This window comes from Cetorhinus maximus, chromosome 24, assembly GCF_964194155.1.
Source record: "Cetorhinus maximus chromosome 24, sCetMax3.hap1.1, whole genome shotgun sequence".
Taxonomy (NCBI): Eukaryota; Metazoa; Chordata; class Chondrichthyes; order Lamniformes; family Cetorhinidae; genus Cetorhinus; species Cetorhinus maximus.
The window spans coordinates 52,977,963-53,000,866 of record NC_135902.1 but is presented as its reverse complement, the minus strand read 5'-3'; the positions used below and the strand labels follow the sequence as shown (position 1 = coordinate 53,000,866).

The 22,904-nt window shown below is 48.3% G+C and overlaps 1 protein-coding gene across 3 annotated transcripts in view; it reads left to right on the top strand.

Moving 5' to 3' along the window:
* Nucleotides 1-22,904, top strand: part of LOC144699585 (carbonic anhydrase-related protein 10) — a 265,727-nt gene that overhangs the window by 104,922 nt on the left and 137,901 nt on the right. For all 3 annotated transcript variants that reach the window (XM_078570623.1, XM_078570624.1, XM_078570622.1), the window contains exon 3: nt 1,504-1,646. In XM_078570623.1, the coding sequence (XP_078426749.1) occupies nt 1,504-1,646 (143 nt within the window). The remainder of the gene's footprint in view (nt 1-1,503; nt 1,647-22,904) is intronic.

Here is a 22,904-nt window from a genome sequence, read left to right as displayed (position 1 = left end):
GTGTGTGTGTGTATGTGTGTATGAGAGAGTGTGTGTGTGTACGTGTGTGTGTGTGAGAGTGTGTGTGTGAGTGTGTGTGTATGTGTGTAAGTGTGTGTGTGTGTGCGTGTGTGTGTGTGTGAGAGAGTGTGTGTGTGTGTGTGAGTGTGTGTGTATGTGTGAGAGTGTGTGTGTGTGATTGTGTGTGTATGTGTGAGTGTGTGTGTGTGTGTGTGTGAGAGAGTGTGTGTGTGTGTGTGTGTGTGTGTGTGTGTGTGATGGTGTTTATGTGTGTGAGTGTGTGTGTTCTTTAGTTTTCTCTGTCTCTGTGTGTGTGAGGGGGCAGGGGGAGGGACTCCCTCTCTGGACTCCTGTTGCTAGGCAACAGCATAGTTTTTTCTCTACTCCATTGGCTTTAGCTCTCCTTCAAGAGTCGTAAATATTTCATTAGAAATGCAGGTATACAAACAGAGCTTTAGGCATGCTGTCTCTACTCAAAAATGAAACTAGATCCCAGGTTTCATCTTTTGACCCACAAATAGAAAAAAATATAAGTTAAACTTAAAGGTATACCTTATTCTTAACACACCCAAATATACATATAACTCACTTAAACTATCTCTATTTCCTAACACTCTCCAACTGTTGTAATTGTGTTTAACATCTGCCCAACGTGATCCTGGTTTCGAAGGAAGGTGATGGGGACAGTGCAGTGCTGGCTGTAGTGGATTCCATACCAAGCCCTGAAGTGGGAATTGAACTCACAACCTTAGGGACAAGAGCTCTACCATGCTGACTCTCAGTTGGGGCAAGAGGCCTTGGGTTTATTTCCTGACAGATACAAACGAAATCTGACACAGAGAGTATGTGCAGGTAACAAGGGTCATAGTTTGGGTGAAGGGTGCATAGAGACATATTGAGCAGTTGGAGTCTGCATTCTTTTCCACATTGTGGTGTTGCCAATCTGTACCTGAGTGACGTGGGACCAAGCAGAAGGAAGGGAGCATCAGATGGAGAAACAGTTCGGAGCTGGCCTGATTTCAAATTGGTGTTAAACAAGATCAGTTTACTGGTCATCAGCTGACCAAGGATGACATTGGGCTGACTAAAGAATGCAAAGAAACAAAAAGGTCACATATAGATCACATATAGATCATATATAGATCATATATAGATGACGAAAGAGCAGAAGGGAGATGAGGAGAATGTTTTCCTTTACACAGCGAGTTGTTACGATCTGGAAGGCGCTGCCTGAAAGGGCGATGGAAGCAGCTTCAACAGGAACTTTCAAAAGGGAATTGGATAAATACTTGAAAAGGGGAAATGTGCAGGGCTGTGGGGAAAGAGTGGGGTGGGGGTGGGGGGTGGGGTGGGGGTGGGGGGTGGGGTGAGGGTGGGGGATTGATTGGATCGCTCTTTCAAAGAGCCAGCAGAGGTACGATGGGCTGAATGTACAGGATGATTTAACACGAACCGAATGTGCCTAATTGTGTCTGATTCTTTTTTTTAATTCTTCCTAAACAGTTCCCTCATTTTGGGGATTGGTAAATTCAGCCTGGAACCTGTGTTCAGTTGGAAAGAGGCAGTCACCAATCAACATTGAGACTAGCCACATGATCTTTGACCCCTTTCTCACGCCTCTCCGTATTAACACAGCAGGCAGGAAGGTAAGTGATGGTCAATAACCATGTCACCCGCTTCTCAAAACTGGGCACTCTCCTGAAAAGTGCAGAAACCTCAGTCATCGTCTTGAAGCAGGAGGATGGAAAATGTCCAAGTAATGCTTCACTTCCCAATCTCTCCTGCATTTGAACATTCTGTCCAAGTTGACCTTTGATAATCTGCAGAAAAATCAAAATTCGCTTGAGATCATTACCCAGCCTTCGGGAGATTTTACTGCTTTAATTACCTTCCTTTCAACTGAAGTTAAATGAGTTGAACGACAGGCCGAGATGCTGAATGAATATTTATGAGCACATGTTTTTCATGCTTCTGACATTTCGTCAAGAAATGTGTCAGAATTGGGCTCACCATCAAAACTTGGCAATGGGTACAAAACCACACTGATTGAACAGGCCGGGGCTCTGAAAGGAGAATGTTCAGGGGTGGACCTTACTGGGGTTTTTTTTTTAAATCCCTGAAAGGTTTTGACAGAGTGGGAGCACAGAGTGGTTCCACTTGCCAACTTAGAGATAGCCAATATAAGATAGTCACTAACAAATCACGGGGGAGAAAGGGATAGAGAGTTGTGATGATAGATTTAGATGAGGATAGATGGGAGGAGGCTGGAGTAGTGCAGAAACACCAGCATTGGACTGGTTGGGCCAAATGGCCTGTTTCTGCGCTGTCCATCCTAGGTGGAGATCTTGTGGCGCAGGGGTGGTGTTCCTACCACTGGGCCAGAAGCTCCAGGTTCAAATCCCGCTCCGGGACTGGATGGCAATGGAAGGCGTGTCCATAACCTGGCCAAACAGGTTGAATATCAGCCTGTAAATCCTTCCAACATGCCTGATGGCAGGCGGTAAGAGCGGGAGAGTTTCCTGGTCAGCCGTCCTGCAGAAGGCAACGGCAAACCACTGCAGTACTTTGCCAAGCAACAATCGTAGACCAATCCAAGGAAAATCCATGGTCGCCAATGCCCTCTTAGGGCAGGCTACCTGGAGGGGGGTATCCTATGTAACATGACAAGATATAGGAGAGTAGTTGTTGTGTTACTGCATTATTAGGGCCCTAGCTTAATAATCCAGCTGAGCCTGAGTTCAAATCCCACCACAGGCAGTTTGAATTCAGACCTAGAAATAAAAGGCTGGTGTCAGTAAAAGTGACCATGACTTTATTGACCATTGAACTCCTTCGAGGATAGAAAGCCTGCTGTCCTCACCCGACCTGGGTTTAAACGTGGCTCCAGTCCCACATCGCCCCCAGCTGACATTTAACTGCCCTCTGACTTGGCCTCAGGAGCCATTTAGGTATGTCCAGCATAACTAGAGAAGGACAGTAAATGCCAACTTTTGCCAATGATGCCCACATTCCAAGAATGAATGAGTGAGTGTGTTGCTGTGAGATCTGGCATTTTATTGAGCTGTGCAGGCTTAGAAATTAATCAGTTTACCTCTTGCCAGTTGCAGAATATTTAATTTAATTCTAACGCTAAACTCTGTAACTCTGAATAAATGACTCATGAGTGGAATTATATGTGTGATAGATGTGTTTATCGTGCATCTGTTAAGTGATGTACGTGGGTATGATTATTGTGGGATGCACAAGATTTTCATATCATTGCAACTGAGACTAAATATTAAACAAGAACAACCTTCGACTTGAGAATCCATGTTTAACTATATGAAAGCTGTTAAAAATGTGCTGGAAGATTAAGGAAGGGTGTGATTAAATAAAGACTAAACAATACCCATCTAGAATGCCGATTGAGGCTTGAGTTTGGAAGACTTGGAATTTGCTATGGGAGCTGAGTTGGGGTCCGAGAGGGATTGGGAGGGACAGAGGGAAGAGCAAAACGCAAAGGTATTGAGACCACAGGAGACGAAAGGTCAGACAGAAAGGACTTGCATTTAAATAGCACCTTTCACAACCTCATGACACTCCAGATTGCTTTACATCCAATGAAGTTTTTCTTTGAAGTGTAGTTACTGCAGTGATGTAGGAAATAGGGACACAGCAAGATCCCACAAACAGCCGTGTGATTACAACTAATCTGTTTTTTTAGTGATGCTGATTCAGGGACAAATATTGGTCAGGACAGCAGGGAGAACTCCACCACTCTTTCTCACAACAGTGGCCATGGGGCTTTTTAAATCCAGCTGAGTAGGGCTATTTTGGGCCTTGGTTTAGTGCCCCTGACAGGGCAGCTTGAACCCACAACCTTGTGACTCAGAAATCGGAGTGTTACCCACTGAGTCCCAGGCTATTTATAAATTTGGTGTGAGGTGGTCAGAGATGGGGGTCAACTTTCTAGAGAGTAATTAGCTTCTGAAGTTGGTGAGTATTAATATTGACTGATGGAGAATAGACAGTGTAAACGGAGAGAAAAACAGACTGAATTTTTATTAACTTGCATTGTATTTCATGTTATTTTCTAGTTTTTGGTGGAGGTTATCTGGATGACTGTGTCAACTTTGTGCATGCTCCAATATTTGGCCTTTTGGGGTTGGGTTAAAGGTAATTTTGCAAAACCCTGTGTGTCAATGGCTTGCCTAAATTTAAATTATGGGAATGATTGGAGCTCCCGGTTTGTAATTGGTGCTAAAGATCCCAAAGCTTCCAATAGGATTTAATCATCATTACATCACTAGATGTATCAGTGCTAAACTCACATGTGCTTAGAATAGTATATGCAGCAGGGTGAGGATTATTCATTGTATAACTGCAAAGTTACTGTTTATTCAGCAGTGTTAGCATTACTCACAGATTTGCTGTTTATGCAGCAGGGTAAGGATCACTCACTGTAGATGTGTATAAATTACTGTGGTCTGGTACCAGAGGATTGTAGTATACCATAGCTGCACAGCCAAGAGGGCTGTGAATCCCCCCTCTCTCCGAGTGAACACCTCCTAGAAGTCAGTTAAGCCGAGGCTAGGCTATGCGGCAAGGTAACCCCACCATGCCCTCACAGAGCCTCTCTCTCTCTCCCCCTGTCTCTCTCCCTGTCTCTCTCACTCTCTCTCTCTCCCTGTCTCTCTCTCTCTCTCTCTCCCTGTCTCTCTCTCTTTCTCTCTGAGTCTCTCTCTCTCTCTCTCTCTCTGAGTCTCTCTCTCCTCTCTGCCTCTCTCTCTCTGAGTCTCTCTCTCACACTCTGAGTCTCTCCCTCTCTCTATCTTTCTTACAGCTGCTGTATAAGTTGAAGAGAAGCTTTGAGTGCACAATCACAATCCAACACTTCTCTCAACTGTCCAATTTTAATTGGGGCATTTCAGGATTAAACACTGCTGTTCACAGGCTGACAACAGACACCAGACCTGACTCCTGATCTATCAACACCTCACAGGGTGGGAGGCCTGGCTTCCAGCTGGAGACTTTGAATGACAGAGAGGAGGGGAAGGAAGGGCCATTTGTTCCATTACGTCTCCCTTTCTGCAGGGGTGTGGCTTGGTTAACCAGTGCTCAATGTGAAAGGGTGAGTCTGTGCACCATGCACAACTGTCAGGATCACCAGGAAACCCCATTAGAGAGAGTAATGGTTATCAGCCTGTAATAGCGCAGTGACACATCACACACACTGTGTGTGCCCATGACATTGTTGTGGCTTGATTTATTTGTCTTCCGAAAGAGACCCTTTCATAAAACAGAGACGCTTCACATTAATCAGCCCGCAGAGAGATTGAACAAACAGATTGCTAGTGAGCACAGGGGGAGATAATGTCAGGAGGGAAATGCAATAACTCATCTTTTAAGTAAAGTATTTTCCATACCATTTTGCAACTTTGTGGGGTGATAAATGTGGCTTCATATAATGTGTTTTGTGTGTATTATAAAATCGGTAATATTTTGACATTTATACTGGTTATCACTCAATAAGTGACAGAGAAGCTCTCTGCCTTAACAGAGAAATCAGCTTATAAGAGATATTAATATTGCACATTTTTTAAAAAAGATCTATCTGTCTATATAATCAGGTATTAAAAGTCTGTGCCTATTTCCTCCCAGCATTCCCTATTATAAATTCCTGTGTCCACTTTTAAAATGGAAACTATTTATATCATTGAACAATGGGAGCACTTCAGAGGAGATGGATTGGGTACAGAGTCAGTAGAATCTCACAGCACAGAAGGAGCTCATTCAGCCCACCAACCATTCCCATTCGCGGAAGGATCGAGAAGCAGAGGGCACAGATTTAAGGTAATTGACAAAAGAAGCAACAGCGACATGAGGAGAAACTTCTTCATGTAATGTGTGGATATGGAATGTGCTGCCTGAGAGTGTGGGGGGAGGAAGGGTCAATCAAGGCTTCAAAAGGGAACTGGATCATTATCTGAACAGAAAGAAATTAGAGGGCTACAGGAATAGGCAGGAAAGCGGCATTCGGTGATTGGCTCCTGCAGAGAGCCAGCATGGACACGATGGGCTGAATGACCTCCTTCTGTGCTATAACCAGGCTATGATTCAATGATTTGTAGTTTACCCCCAAGGATTTGCTTTAGGGAGAATCTTTACCAATCTATAAGGTCCAGGTCTGGTTGGTTTCGATGTGAAGCCTCTCTGTGTGTGGTCCAAGCCTGAGGTTCAGGTACCGACAATGGACAGCAGCTCACGTGGTGATTGGATTAGTGAGTTACTGTCCAGTTGTGAAGCAGCAATTTCTCTGCTTCAAGCACAATTCGCGGTCCAGGCAGCACGGCCCAGACTTGAACAGGAAGAATGGAGCACTTGGTTTAGGAATCTGGCTGTTTTGTCATGTGTTCAGGGTCTAGATGGGGTTCTTCAGGGTTTATCTAGATTCCCTGAGTAAGCTACTCAAGGCTGTGGTTTGTTGAAATCGTTATTATTTATTTTCAGTTCTATGAACACTTTAGAAATTCTGTACAAGGTTGAAACTCTCTTCCCTCCAGATCTCTGTGACTTGATGATGTGTCATTACATCATAGTTACATTAGCATCATGTGCTTCTGATGTAAAACCTTTACTCTGAACCAGGGTTCCTGTTCGTGGTCACTGTCTGGGGGCTCAGAGCTTCTTCTAATCCCTCCCTCTACACTGTCCCCATCAAACACTCCCAGGGCAGGTACAGCACGGGGTTAGATACAGAGTAAAGCTCCCTCTACACCGTCCACATCAAACACTCCCAGGACAGGTACAGCACGGGGTTAGATACAGAGTAAAGCTCCCTCTACACTGTCCCCATCAAACACTCCCAGGACAGGTACAGCACGGGGTTAGATACAGAGTAAAGCTCCCTCTACACCGTCCCCATCAAACACTCCCAGGACAGGTACAGCACGGGGTTAGATACAGAGTAAAGCTCCCTCTACACCGTCCCCATCAAACACTCCCAGGGCAGGTACAGCACAGGGTTAGATACAGAGTAAAGCTCCCTCTACACTGTCCCCATCAAACATTCCCAGGACAGGTACAGCACGGGGTTAGATACAGAGTAAAGCTCCCTCTACACTGTCCCCATCAAACACTCCCAGCACAGGTACGGCACGGGGTTAGATACAGAGTAAAGCTCCCTCTACACTGTCCCCATCAAACACTCCCAGGACAGGTACAGCACGGGGTTAGATACAGAGTAAAGCTCCCTCTACACCGTCCCCATCAAACACTCCCAGGGCAGGTACAGCACAGGGTTAGATACAGAGTAAAGCTCCCTCTACACTGTCCCCATCAAACATTCCCAGGACAGGCACAGCACGGGGTTAGATACAGAGTAAAGCTCCCTCTACACTGTCCCCATCAAACACTCCCAGGACAGGTACAGCACGGGGTTAGATACAGAGTAAAGCTCCCTCTACACTGTCCCCATCAAACATTCCCAGGACAGGTACAACGCGGGGTTAGATACAGAGTAAAGCTCCCTCTACACCGTCCCCATCAAACACTCCCAGGGCAGGTACAGCACGGGGTTAGATACAGAGTAAAGCTCCCTCTACACCGTCCCCATCAAACACTCCCAGGACAGGTACAGCTCAGGATTAGATACAGAGTAAAGCTCCCTCTACACTGTCCCCATCAAACACTCCCAGGGCAGGTACAGCACGGGGTTAGATACAGAGTAAAGCTCCCTCTACACCGTCCCCATCAAACACTCCCAGGACAGGTACAGCTCAGGATTAGATACAGAGTAAAGCTCCCTCTACACTGTCCCCATCAAACACTCCCAGGGCAGGTACAGCACGGGGTTAGATACAGAGTAAAGCTCCCTCTACACTATCCTGTCATTGTGTCTCTGAATGTAACAAGCTGCAGGTGCGATTCTGTCCGTTTAGTGTCTCTCATACCCCTGACTTCACCCCCAGGATGTAAACCAGACACTCTGGTTGTAATCTTTCTTCCTTTAAAGTTCTGATTGTCCGTTTCCTGCTGCCTCATATGGACCTGGGAAATTTTCGATTTATCAAATCTTTACCCGCATAACAATCCTGATTCCAAGTGGAAACGCCTGCATTTTAATGAATATTTTTGTGTCTCGGAGAAGGACAGAGGACCCTAGTGACCAGCACACTTCATCTTCTCTCTTGCTCAGTACCGATGAGTACATTCTGTCATGGATCTCTGGAGGACTGGATGAGCAGATTCATTGTCCTATCGAAATAAAAGCAACAGAAATTAGAAAGAACCTAGGGCTTGAAACAGCAAAGTTTCTTTTGAAATAAATCCATAGCGATTTGATTTCTATTCCCTGCCTATGGTGGTAGGTTACTCCATAACATTTTAATCTGTCATTCTTTTCATCTCTCTCTGGTTTATCATGGAGGGAGCGTTGTGAGTGTGTATGTCTGGGTTTCGTAAAGGATTTCTTCTAAATTCCCCCGACAGGGCTGTACAGAAAGGAGTTGGGTTAATTGGCCAATTTTCAAAGCTCGCTTTTCTTTTATATCAAATTCTCTTTGTCGTGAGTTCCTGTTATTCTTCTGCATTGTGGCTCTCCGAGAAATTCTGTTAATCCATGATTTTCAAAAGAACGTACAAAGGGATCCACAAGAGGGAGCTTAGACTGAGAGTGTCCACAGTTACTTTACATTGTAAAATAATCTCAAAGTCTCGTGTGAGCCCCTTCACACCAAGTGCTGCCATTGCCAATCATTTGCCTTTTCTTCCCTCACTAAGTATGTGCCACTGAATCCGAGGAATCACTTCTCTCCCTGAGCTCACCCTTTCTAACCCACGCACTGTGACACTGAATAATTGGTCCCAGGAACATGGTGGAGAACTGCCCTGGTCTGCTTTGAAATAATGCCGTGGGGTCTATCACATCTGGCTGAATGGGGCAGGCACCAACCCTCCTTACTGATATCACCTGGGAACAAGCCCATTTTCCCTGTTCCATCTCTTTTGCAATATTATTCAAGAAAATAAAGAATTTATTATAAGAATTTCTTTACCCCCTTTCGAGACCTCAGGACACCCTAAAGCACTTGCCACCCAGTAAAGGGGAGGCAGTGGCGGAGTGGTGATATCACTGGGCTAGTAATCCCGAGGCCCAGGATAATGATCCTGGGGCCCAGGTTCAAATCCCACCACAGCAACTTGTGGAATTTGAATTCAGTTAGTTAAATCTGGAATTGAAAGCTAAGAATCAGTAATGGTAACCACAAATCTATCATCATTGTGAAAACCCATCTAGTTCACTGAAGGGAATCTGCTAGTCTGGCCTCCATGAGACTTCAGACCCAATGTGTTTGACTCTTACCTGGCTCTCTGAAGTGGCCTAGCAAGCCACTCAGTTCAGGGGTAATTAGGGATTGGCAACCAGTAACACCCATATCCCATGAAAGGATTTGAAGTGATATAATGTATGAAACGCAACAACCAATTTGCACACAGCAAGATCCCATAAACATTAATGAGGTAAATGACCAGAAAATCTATGTTGGTGGTGTAGGCTGAGGATAGATATTGGCCAGGACACTCTGCTTCTTCAAAATTTCAGGATTTTTACATCCACCTGAGGAGGCAGACAGGTGAATCCCATCCAAGACAGCACTCCTGACAGTGCAGCACTCCTCCGGGAGAACCAGTCTACATGTGCTGTTCAAGTCCCAGAGTGGGGTTTGAACCCTCAATTTTCTAATTCAGAGGTGAGACTTGATACCCACTGAGTCACAGCCTGACCCCTAGAAATGGTTGGTGAAAGTGAGAAATTCCACTAGTTTGAGGTCCTGGGGATGAATGTGTCCGGGTGGGAAGTGATTATTCAAAATCTAGCCAGTTGCACAGAGTTAAAGTCGGACCCAATGAGTCAGGCGCGGGGGGGAGGAGAAGAGGGATTTGAGGCTCCTCAGGAACAAGACAGCAAAGTGAAGAGGAATTGCTTCTTCATTGTCTTTTACAAGAAGAGAGAATGTAAGCATTTCCCCAAGAATAAAGAGGGGGCCTGGAATGAGAGTCACCCCGGGTTGGTCTCCTACAGTCTGAGTGCAGGCTACATACAGACTCACACCGAGTCCCGTTCCCCTATACCCCTTGTGCTCGCTGACCCATATTGGTTCCCGGTCAAGCGACGTCTCAATTTAAATTTCTCACCCCTGTTTTCAAACCCCTCCATGGCCTCACCCCTCCCTAGCTCTGTAACCTTCAACTCCACAACCCTCTGAGATCTCTGCGTTCCCCTAATGCATTCCCAACTCCCTCCACCACTGGCGGCCCTGCCTTCAGCTGGCTGGGCCCCAAGCTCTGGAATTCCCTCCCTAAACCTCTCCATATCGCTATCCCACTCTCCTCCTTTAAGGTGCACCTTAAAACCGACCTCTTTGACCAAGCTACTGGTCACCTGACCTAAAATCCCCTTACATGGCTCGATGTCAAATTTATGGTTGATAGTGCTTCTGCAAAGCACTTTGGGACATTTTACTAGGTTAATGACATGATATAAATGCAGGTTGTTGTTAGTTTGGCAGCAATCATCCATTCTGCTAGTGTGGCATGAGAGAGCTGGGGGAAGAGGAGTAAGATAATTACAAGGAGAGAAAAAAATGATCTCCTTGCTGTGGCGGACTCAATCCATCTTCCTCGCACTCAGACGCTGCTGTGCCTGAGTATTTAAATTCAATTCAATTTAAGTTCAGTTCTCGGGAGAGAATTCAGCCCAACCGTCTATCAATCTTGTCACCTGTGGAATTTGGAACCTAGAGTATTGATGTGACTCTTACTGAAAGATGTCCAGAGGCATTTTATTTTGTGTTTCTTGTTATCTACTCATTTCTAATAGCTTATGAAATAATATTTCTTTTCGCTGGGCTCTCATTATCTTAATTACCAAGTGGCAGAGTCCTGGTATAATTTGATACCAGGGGCTGTGCATCTGAGGGAGCTGCTGATTGGATGCTGAGGGTCTCAGTGATTTCGGAGTAGGCAGCATGTCACCCGGTGAGACTCCAATTTTACAAGAAATTATGGGGAGTTTCAGGGCGTGAAAAAGGCAGATTAGCTGAAGGCATCCGATTGAGAGGCCATCTCTCCTGTGCTGAGGTAGAAACGTACCCAACATCTATTGAATTCTGATTAACTATTCTTCCTTCCTCCCTCTCCGCCCACCTTCCCCCGCCATCCACCTCCCCTCCCATTCTAAACACCCCCCCCACACCCACTGTCAACGTTCGCTCACTGCATTCAGAAAGGCCTCTTACTGCTGCACAATCCCTGCCACTGCCTGTGACTGGCTTTTCACCGCCCGCATCCTCAGATCGTGGAGCTCAGAGATTTGTTAACTCTGCACCTACTTTTCCAGGTGTCCACGACAGGTACGAGATCTGGGGTGAGAGGGCATTCCAGGGCGGAGGGGTACCAGCTGCTTTCGTGGGACAGGTCTCTGTGCCACTGTCCGAGGTTCCTGCTCACTCTGGTTAAAGGGCCCCCTGAATGTTTCCGAAACCCTTTCCTGAACTGGGCAGCCCCGAATGTTGGCAACTCCAGGTCAGTGAGTAGCCTAACCAGCAGCTGGTGATGAAGCATTGGGGCCATCATTAAGAAGCTGTTTGGAGTGAAATATACCCGGCTTCCCGGTTCTTACACCACTCAGTTTACCCCATTGTCTCTATCACCGCTCCCTCCCAAAGATCTCTCCTCTCCTGATCTGCCCCATTGCCCACAAACTACCCTCTCTCTCTGAACTCCCCTCTTCCCAATCACCACTTTCCCTCCTTATCGTTGCCACTATCCTTTCCTGACCCAACCTCCCAAACTCCCTTTGCTTACCCTTACATGGGACCATACAGGAGCTGACACTGAGACACACACACACAGACTGTACAGGAGCTGACACTGAGACACACACACACACGGACTGTACAGGAGCTGACACTGAGACACACACACGGACTGTACAGGAGCTGACACTGAGACACACACACGGACCGTACAGGAGCTGACACTGAGACACACACACGGACTGTACAGGAGCTGACACTGAGACACACACACACGGACTGTACAGGAGCTGACACTGAGACACACACACGGACTGTACAGGAGCTGACACTGAGACACACACACACGGACTGTACAGGAGCTGACACTGAGACACACTCACGGACCGTACAGGAGCTGACACTGAGACACACACACGGACTGTACAGGAGCTGACACTGAGACATACAACAGATGTGCCGGATGTGGGTCTGATCTGTATGCAGCAGTATTCAGGATTGAGTCACATCCTGGCATTACATCGAATCAGTCCCACAGCTTTAGGCATTCTGATATCCTGATATCCACATCATGCTAGCCCAAGGACTCTGAGAACAAAGGGTGTGACGTTCGGTTAATGAACTGCGCATCCCAGCAGCAATGGTCATTTAACAGTGAATAATGAAAGACGGCACTCCATGTTTACTGCTGCCTTGAGTGTTTTAGGTCTTAGTCCTACACTGGACAATCTGACTGGTTCCAAATTAATAAGGATGTTGAGAGGGGGATTTGAACTATTAGCAGATTCTCTCTAGCTTTAATGTACCTTCAAAGCTGATCCTTTGAGAAAACGTTGCAGTGGTTTTTATTAATCTTGCTGGCCAAGCTCAGATAAGCTGATTGAACACTCCCAGTCACTGCATTGATCTCACTTGAAAAGCTTTCTAGACTTCAGGTTACTTTGGGTCAGTTTGTCTCAACCAAAGAAATAAAAAAATGAAAAAATAATATTTTAGGAGGTTTAATTTAAGGTAAAGATTTGCCCCCTCACCTGCAAGTGGTGGAAAGAAGACGGGATGTGCATTTCTGTAGCACCTTTCACAATCTCAGGCTTCCAAAAATGCTTTCTAGTCACTGAAATTCTTGTTAAATTGCTCGCAGGTAGAAAATGCAACAGCAAGAGTCCCACAAACAATAAAGAAAATGAGCAAATCCTCTATTTATGCTGAGGTTGGTTGTAGCATAAACATTGGCCAATAAATATTAGTTTCCTTTGAGATAGAAGGGTGGAAACCTTTACATCCACCCGAGAGGGAAAACAGGGCATCGGTTTAATGCCTCATCCAATGGACGGCACCTCTGACAGTGCAGCACTCCCTCGGTACTGACCCTCTGACAGTGCAGCACTCCCTCAGTACTGACCCTCCGACAGTGCAGCACTCCCTCAGTACTGACCCTCCGACAGTGCAGCACTCCCTCAGTACTGACCCTCCGACAGTGCAGCACTCCCTCAGTACTGACCCTCCGACAGTGCAGCACTCCCTCAGTACTGACCCTGCAACAGTGCAGCACTCCCTCAGTACTGACCCTCTGACAGTGCAGCGTTCCCTCAGTACTGACCCTCTGACAGTGCAGCACTCCCTCAGCACTGACCCTCCGACAGTGCAGCACTCCCTCAGTACTGACCCTCTCAGTGCAGCCCTCCCTCAGTACTGACCCTCTGACAGTGCAGCACTACCTCAGTACTGACCCTGCAACAGTGCAGCACTCCCTCAGTACTGACCCTGCAACAGTGCAGCGTTCCCTCAGTACTGACACTCTGACAGTGCAGCACTCCCTCAGTACTGACCCTGCAACAGTACTGTGTACATTCATTACTGGCACTGGAGATTTGCCTGGATCATGTCTTCATGTCTCTGGTTTGGGACTATGAAGTCACAGGTTTCTGACTCCCATGCTCGAGTCCTATCCCCAGGTCTGGACGTTCCCCATTATGCAGAGTATCACCCGGCAGCGTGAGTTTGCATTTGACTGTTACAACCAAAATTAACCCTGTCCCCTCCGGATATGAGCACAGACCCAGACACTGGAACCAATGAGAATATCACATCTCAACCTGGGCTGCTGCTACTGACCAATCATATCCAGCCGAGGAGCAGGTACTCCAACCCTACCCCACCTCAACCCCCTCACCCTCAACCAACCTACCTCACCTCAACCCCCTCACCCTCAACCAACCCCACCCTACCTCAACCCCCCTCATCCTCAACCAACCTACGCCACCTCAACCCCTCACCCTCAACTAACCTACCCCACCTCAACCCCCTCACCCTCAACCAACCCTACCCCACCTCAACCCCCTCACCCTCAACCAACCTACCCCACCTCAACCCCCTCATCCTCAACCAACCTACCCCACCTCAACCCCCTCACCCTCAACCAACCCCACCCCACCTCAACCCCCCTCATTCTCAACCACCCTACCCCACCTCAAGCCCCTCACCCTCAACCAACCTACCCCACCCCAAACCCCTCACCCTCAACCAACCCCACCCCACCTCAACCCCCCTCATCCTCAACCAACCTATCCCACCTCAAGCCCCTCATCCTCAACCAACCTACCCCACCTCAACCCCCCTCACCCTCAACCAACCTACCCCACCTCAACCCCCTCACCCTCAACCAACCCCACCCCACCTCAACCCCCCTCATCCTCAACCAACATACCCCACCTCAACCCCCCTCACCCTCAACCAACATACCCCACCTCAACCCCCTCACCCTCAACCAACCTATCCCACCTCAACCCCCTCACCCTCAACCAACCTACCCCACCTCAACCCCCTCACCCTCAACTAACCTACCCCACCTCAACCCCTCACCCTCAACCAACCCTACCCCACCTCAACCCCTCACCCTCAACCAACCCCACCCCACCTCAACCCCCCTCACCCTCAACCAACCTACCCCACCTCAACCCCCTCACCCTCAACCAAACTACCCCACCTTAACCCCCTCACCCTCAACCAACCTACCCCATCTCAACCCCCTCACCCTCAAACAACCTACCCCACCTCAACCCCCTCACCCTCAACCAACCTACCCCACCTCAACCCCCTCACCCTCAAACAACCTACCCCACCTCAATCCCCTCACCCTCAAACAACCTAACCCACCTCAACCCCCTCAACCTCAACCTCAATCTAACCTACCCCACCTCAACCCCCTCACCCTCAACCAACCTACCTCACCTCAATCCCCCTCACCCTCAACCAACCTACCCCACCTCAACCCCCTCACCCTCAACCAACCTATCCCACCTCAACCCCCTCACCCTCAACCAACCTACCCCACCTCAACCCCCTCACCCTCAACTAACCTACCCCACCTCAACCCCTCACCCTCAACCAACCCTACCCCACCTCAACCCCTCACCCTCAACCAACCCCACCCCACCTCAACCCCCCTCACCCTCAACCAACCTACCCCACCTCAACCCCCTCACCCTCAACCAAACTACCCCACCTTAACCCCCTCACCCTCAACCAACCTACCCCATCTCAACCCCCTCACCCTCAAACAACCTACCCCACCTCAACCCCCTCACCCTCAACCAACCTACCCCACCTCAACCCCCTCACCCTCAAACAACCTACCCCACCTCAATCCCCTCACCCTCAAACAACCTAACCCACCTCAACCCCCTCAACCTCAACCTCAATCTAACCTACCCCACCTCAACCCCCTCACCCTCAACCAACCTACCTCACCTCAATCCCCCTCACCCTCAACCAACCTACCCCACCTCAACCCCCTCACCCTCAACCAACCTACCCCACCTCAACCCCCTCACCCTCAACCAACCTACCCCACCTCAACCCACTCACCCTCAACCTCAATCCAATCTATCCTCCTCAGCCCAACCTACCCCAACCCAACCCCCCTCAATCTCAATCTAACCTACCCCACCTCAACCTCCTCACCATCAACCAACCTAACCTGCCTCAACTCCCTCACCATCAACCAACATAGCCCACCTCAACTCCCTCACCCTCAACCTCAATCCAACCTATCCCCCTCAGCCCAACCTACCCACCTCAAACCCCCTCACCCAACATACCCCATCTCAACCCCCCTCACCCTCAACCAATCTACCCCACCTCAACCCCCTCATCCTCAACCAACATACCCCACAACCCCCTCACCCTGAACTAACCTACCCCATCTCAACCCCCCTCACCCTCAACCCAACCTCTCCCCCTCAACCCAACCTACCCCACTTCAACCCCCCTCACCCTCAACCCAACCTACCCCACCTCAACCGCCCCCCCACCCTCAACTCAACCTACCCACCTCAACCCCTCCTCATCCTCAACCCAACCTACCCCACCTCAACCCTCTCTCACCCTCAACCCAACCTACCCCATCTCAATGCCCCCACCCTCCATCCAGCCTACCCCACCTCAATGCCCCTCACCCTCAACCCAACCTACCCCACTTCAACCCCCTTACCCTCAACCCAACCTATTCCCCCTCAACCGCCCTCACCCTCAACCCAACCTACCCCACCTCAACTCCCCTCACCCTCAACCCAACCTACCCCACTTCAACCCCCTTACCCTCAACCCAACCTATTCCCCCTCAACCGCCCTCACTCTCAACCCAACCTACCCCACCTCAATGCCCCTCACCCTCAACCCAACCTACCCCACCTCAATGCCCCTCACCCTCAATCCAACCTACCCCACCTCAATGCCCCCTCACCCTCAACCCAACCTACCCCACCTCAATGCCCCCACCCTCAACCCAACCTACCCCACCTCAATGCCCCTCACCCTCAACCCAACCTACCCCACTTCAACCCCCCCTCACCCTCAACCCAACCTACCCCACCTCAACTCCCCTCACCCCAACCTATCCCACATCAACTCCCCTCACCCTCAACCCAGCCTACCCCACCTCAACTCTCCTCACCCCCAATGTTGTAAGGGTGTTTGGTGTCTCACTAAGAGGTCTGGAAGCCCTTTTGGTTGAATATAAACCATTTATTGGTACCTCATAAATATAAACATCTCCAAGATATGGCCCTGCCTGGGAGCTGTATCCACGCTGGCTTCTGCTAGACTCCAGTCTACCATCATGTAAATCTCTACATCACCCCATGGGCGGTACCATTCTCCAGCCGTACATTAACCCTTGCTCTGCCCAAGCGCCCTTATACTACATCCCCCACCCCCCCCAAGTCCTTCCCCAAATATATTTACAATACATTCTTCTTCATGTGCTATCCCCTCTTCCCACCCCCACCCCGCACCTCCCCCCCCCCCACACACACCCCGCAACCCCTCAAATCTCTGACCTTACAAATTCAGATAGCCTGGAGACTTGATAATTCTTCCAGTTCTCGTTCTGTCACGTTTGGAGGAGTGGTAGTCTCAGTTGCTTTGAGCACACTTTGTCGGTTCAGCATTGAAAGTGTAGGACTCTGTGTTTCTGGCACTTGGTTGTCTCTATTTAATTCACTTTTTGAGATCCTTCAAGGTGCATTTCTCTTTATCATCAACCCATCTGCTTTGTTCGGACACCATGAGTCTGTCCCATTCCATCCAAAGAGAAAATTCACTCCGTCCATTCCTAGAGTGGACTCGGAATTTATTTTTCCGTGGGATCTTGCTGGACATTGACATTTCAAAACTGGAACCTTCATTTCCACTTGTTTCACAATCTCAACCAACAATTTGTTTACTCTCTTATTTTCCGAGCCTTTTTCGAGGTTATGAGTCTTTTCATTCAGCTCAGCAACTACTCTGGTGAGTTCAGCTCTCTTTGTTTCAGAGTGATCTGCTTTTAGAGCCTAGATTTGCTCTTCCAAACTGCGCCTCTCATCTTTCGTGTTCTTCAGATTAGATCAAAGTTCAAGAATTTCATTGCTCTTTTCATGACGAGGCTCCAACATTTCATCAGCTGTGGTTGTTAATTCTGCATTCAACCAACTGTTCTGATTCATCGGCCATTCCTCTTCCTGTTCCAGCCCTTTATTAATGATTCTTAATAGAGAAACTTCTGAAACTTGAAGTTCAGCAAATTCTAATTTTTTATTACCAAACTCATCTTTCATGTGTGAAAGTTAGTTCCCTGCGCCCTTTAGCAGAATTTCTCTTTAGCAGAGCCTCATTCCTCTGTGCTATCCTTCGAGCTCACTTTCTTTTAATTTCACTTTTGCTAATTGTTTCAGAGACTCTTCACGCTCCTTTGTGGGAACTGCTACTTTCTCTCGCAACCGTTCCACTTTTTCTTGACATCCTGGGTTCTTGAGTTTCATTTCAGCCATTTCGTTTCTCAACAACTCAGTTGGTCTCAGCACATTTGGGGCATCCAGTACTTTGTCTTCTACCTCCTCGGGTTTCAGCTTCAAATTTACTTTTTCCGATCTTACTTCTGTCTTTTTTCCCTGTCTGCAGCAGGGCTTTGTCCTTCTCCTTTATTTTGCTTTCACCGTCGGCCAGGTCTGTCTCCAGCAGAGTCTTAACTTGTTTCAGTTCTGTAATTTTGCTACTCGTGGCCTCTTTAGCCGCCCACAGCTTGGAAAATTTGACAGCTTTTCCTTTCAATGCCTCCTCTTTTCCATTCAGCTGGTTCTTCAGCTCTTCAGTCTCGCTCTTGTACCGCTTGGCTTCCTCCTGGAATATTGAACGTTGCTGAATCTTCTCTGCCAACTGGTTCTTCAGTTCTTCAGGAGTGACATTAAATTCATTTTGCTTCGGTCTGTAATTTTCCAGAGGAACGAACTTTGACCTGAGGGATCCCGGTAGCAAGTGAAGGTCCTTCAGCAGGTTTGCCTTTTCTTTGCGAAGCTCAGTTGCTTCACCTTGAGTTTTCTTGTAATTCAACAATCTCCTTGAGTTTTTTCTGCTGTTCTTCCATTCTGCTGTCAAGACAGTCTTCATTTCTTCGTGCTGCTGAAGGGTTATATACCCCTTTGCATTTGATCTTGAAGGATGATTAGCTGTTTTTTTTTAAATGTTAACTATCTCTTGCCAACTCATGCTGTGCTTCAGTGCATTGCTTTATCGCTACTGATAGTTCCAACATTACTTTTTCTGAAGTTGTAACAACATCTTTTTTAACTCCTCATCTTTTTCCAGGGCCACGTGTTGATTCTTCAAAGGTTCTTTCATGGCAGTGACTTCCACGAGTACCCTTTCTACCTGCTGTTGTTCCTGGCTGTACTTCTGGTTGAGTTCTTCCAACTCAGCTTTGATACAAACATTTTCCCGTGGAACTGCTTCATTTTCTTTTTTGCAGGTTTTGGTTTTTTTGGGTTACATGTGAACACTTGAACTAGGAGCAGGAGTAGGCCACTCAGCCCCTCGAGCCTGCTCAGCCATTCAGTAAGATCACGGCTGATCTCATTTTAACTTCACATTCCTGCCTACCCAATAACCTTTCATCCCCTTACTTACCTCAGACCTCAGATAGCTTTCCTTCATTCACAGCCAGCTGCTTGCTCTGCACTACCCAAACTGCAACTGCAGATGGCAATGTGTCAGCATTTTCAAAAAGTTCTAGTTTTAAGCCTTTTGGCTGCTTCCCAGCCTCTTGTTTCTTCTGCACTAAACTCTTCAGCTCTTGCCCTTCATTGCACTGACATGGTCTGCAACCATCTTGTGGTTTGCTTATGTATTGTATCCCTCAGCCTGGGGTATCCTTGCCCCTTTGGTGTTTTAACGGGGGTGTTTTAGACCTTTGTTTAAGGTCTGCACACTCCACAAAATGGAATTTAAAATACTGGTCAAAAGCTTTTAATTTCTCACTAAATGTGGTTGAGGACTCATCTGTACCTTGCCTTAGGGTTACTTCACTTGCAACATACCAAACAAGTATAAAAAAGTATTAACCTGTATTTTTTCTTGCTTAACCCTGATGTATTCCTGTAATCTAAAAATAATTCTTCTCCATGATGCCCAATTTGGGGTCTAGTTTGGCCCTTGCCTAAGCCTAAATTGGCCTGGTAATGTTACTTTGTTATCCTTGGGTGTTTCTCCACACGGGGGGTTCAGCTTTAAATGTTGTTGCCCTTTTAAAACTGGCTGTGCAGTAACCATGTTTTCTCTTCTCTCTGTTCTTCCCATGTTTGTCACTTTTGACGGGCTGCGGTTGCTTTGATAGGGACATTTCTCTTTCTTATTAAATCTGCAGGAAACCTATAAAACAAGCCGATTGGGTCAGCGGCTTGCTTTTTTAAACCTGGGAATCAAACAGTAGGCGAGTGTTTTAGCTCTGCCTGTCATTGTAAAAACTTTCTTTGTTCAGTCAAGTTCAGCTGCCACATGTTCTGGTCTCGGCTGTGGACCCTCCGATGCAGCTGGAATGTTAGTGCTGATCCTGATTTTAGACGGTAACCTCTGCCTTTTCAACACATTTTGCTCACTCTTTTTGCAATTTGGCCCGGTCTGTAGACTCTGCGTTCACTCAGGTTCTCTTTTCATCAGCACCGTGCATCCCAGAGTGGATTCTTTTGCTGCCTTTTGGCTTCTTTCAGCCCTTTGGGATCGAGCTACGTCCCTTGACCCTACATTCGATCATGTTTGGCAATGACCCTCCACGTGCCCTGGCGGAGTACTTCAGCCTCCGCGTCTGCAATGGAGCCTCTCCTTAGGCAATCTCCAATTTAGATATACTTCTCCCAGATCAGACTGCAGTTTCTTCAGTTTCTCATGCTTTGAGATTCCAGGTTCCTTTTCTAGCTTCTCTGGGATTTTGGATCCCATTCTTCACTGCCACCATGTTGTAAGGTTGTTTGGTGTCTCACGAAGAGGTCTGCAGGCTCATATGGTGGAACATAAACCATTTATTGATAACCCATAACTCCAGGGTACAGCCTGCATGGGAGCTGTCCCCATGTCGGCTTTTGCTAGACTCGGTCTAGCATCATGTGACTCTCTAAATCATACCGTGGGTAGTACTGTTCTCCAGTCCCACATTAACTCTTGCTGTGCCTGAACACCCTAATACTACACAATCCAACCCCGCCCCACAACCCAACGCTGAACTCCCCACCTCAACCCCACTCACTCAAATCCCCCACAACCCAAAACTCAATTCCCCACCTCAACCCCACTCAAATCCCCCACAACCCAAAACTCAACTCCCCACCTCAACCCCACTCACCCAAATCCCCCATAACCCAACACTCAACTCCCCACCTCAACCCCACTCACCCAAATCCCCCACAACCCAAAACTCAACTCCCCACCTCAACCCCACTCACCCAAATCCCCCATAACCCAACACTCAACTCCCCACCTCAACCCCACTCACCCAAATCCCCCACAACCCAACGCTGAACTCCCCACCTCAACCCCACTCACTCAAATCCCCCACAACCCAAAACTCAAACCCCCACCTCAACCCCACTCACTCAAATCCCCCACAACCCAAAACTCAACCCCCCACCTCAACCCCACTCACCCAAATCCCCCACAACCCAAAACTCAACTCCCCACCTCAACCCCACTCACTCAAATCCTCCACAACCCAAAACTCAACTCCCCACCTCAACCCCACTCACCCAAATCCCCCACAACCCAAAACTCAACTCCCCACCTCAACCCCACTCACTCAAATCCCCCACAACCCAAAACTCAACTCCCCACCTCAACCCCACTCACCCAAATCCCCCACAACCCAAAACTCAACCCCCCACCTCAACCCCACTCACCCAAATCCCCCACAACCCAAAACTCAACCCCCCACCTCAACCCCACTCACCCAAATCCCCCACAACCCAAAACTCAACCCCCCACCTCAACCCCACTCACCCAAATCCCCCACAACCCAAAACTCAACCCCCCACCTCAATGCCCTTCACCCAAATCCTCCACAACCCAAAACTCAACCCCCCACCTCAACCCCACTCACCCAAATCCCCCACAACCCAAAACTCAAACCCCCACCTCAACCCCACTCACCCAAATCCCCCACAACCCAAAACTCAAACCCCCACCTCAACCCCACTCACCCAAATCCCCCACAACCCAAAACTCAAACCCCCACCTCAACCCCACTCACCCAAATCCCCCACAACCCAAAACTCAAACCCCCACCTCAACCCCACTCACCCAAATCCCCCACAACCCAAAACTCAACTCCCCACCTCAACCCCACTCACCCAAATCCCCCACAACCCAAAACTCAACTCCCCACCTCAACCCCACTCACTCAAATCCTCCACAACCCAAAACTCAACTCCCCACCTCAACCCCACTCACCCAAATCCCCCACAACCCAAAACTCAACTCCCCACCTCAACCCCACTCACTCAAATCCCCCACAACCCAAAACTCAACTCCCCACCTCAACCCCACTCACCCAAATCCCCCACAACCCAAAACTCAACCCCCCACCTCAACCCCACTCACCCAAATCCCCCACAACCCAAAACTCAACCCCCCACCTCAACCCCACTCACCCAAATCCCCCACAACCCAAAACTCAACCCCCCACCTCAACCCCACTCACCCAAATCCCCCACAACCCAAAACTCAAACCCCCACCTCAACCCCACTCACCCAAATCCCCCACAACCCAAAACTCAACCCCCCACCTCAATGCCCTTCACCCAAATCCTCCACAACCCAAAACTCAACACCCCACCTCAACCCCACTCACCCAAATCCCCCACAACCCAAAACTCAAACCCCCACCTCAACCCCACTCACCCAAATCCCCCACAACCCAAAACTCAAACCCCCACCTCAACCCCACTCACCCAAATCCCCCACAACCCAAAACTCAAACCCCCACCTCAACCCCACTCACCCAAATCCCCCACAACCCAAAACTGAACCCCCCCACCTCAACCCCACTCACCCAAATCCCCCACAACCCAACACCCACTTCAGCCTCTGCAGCAACTATTTTGGATTTTTTTTTCGAGCATTTTTCTGATCCCCTCTGTCTCAGCCCAGCTAAGGTGAAGACACATTGAAATACCAGTGTTAATTGCAAGGTTGCCTTAATATTTACATCTATTATTTAAAAACTAAATAATTTATAAAGTCGCCCACCTCCTGCGTTTTCCTTCCTTGTTGCTGGATATACCACGTACTGTGTACTTCCAGTAA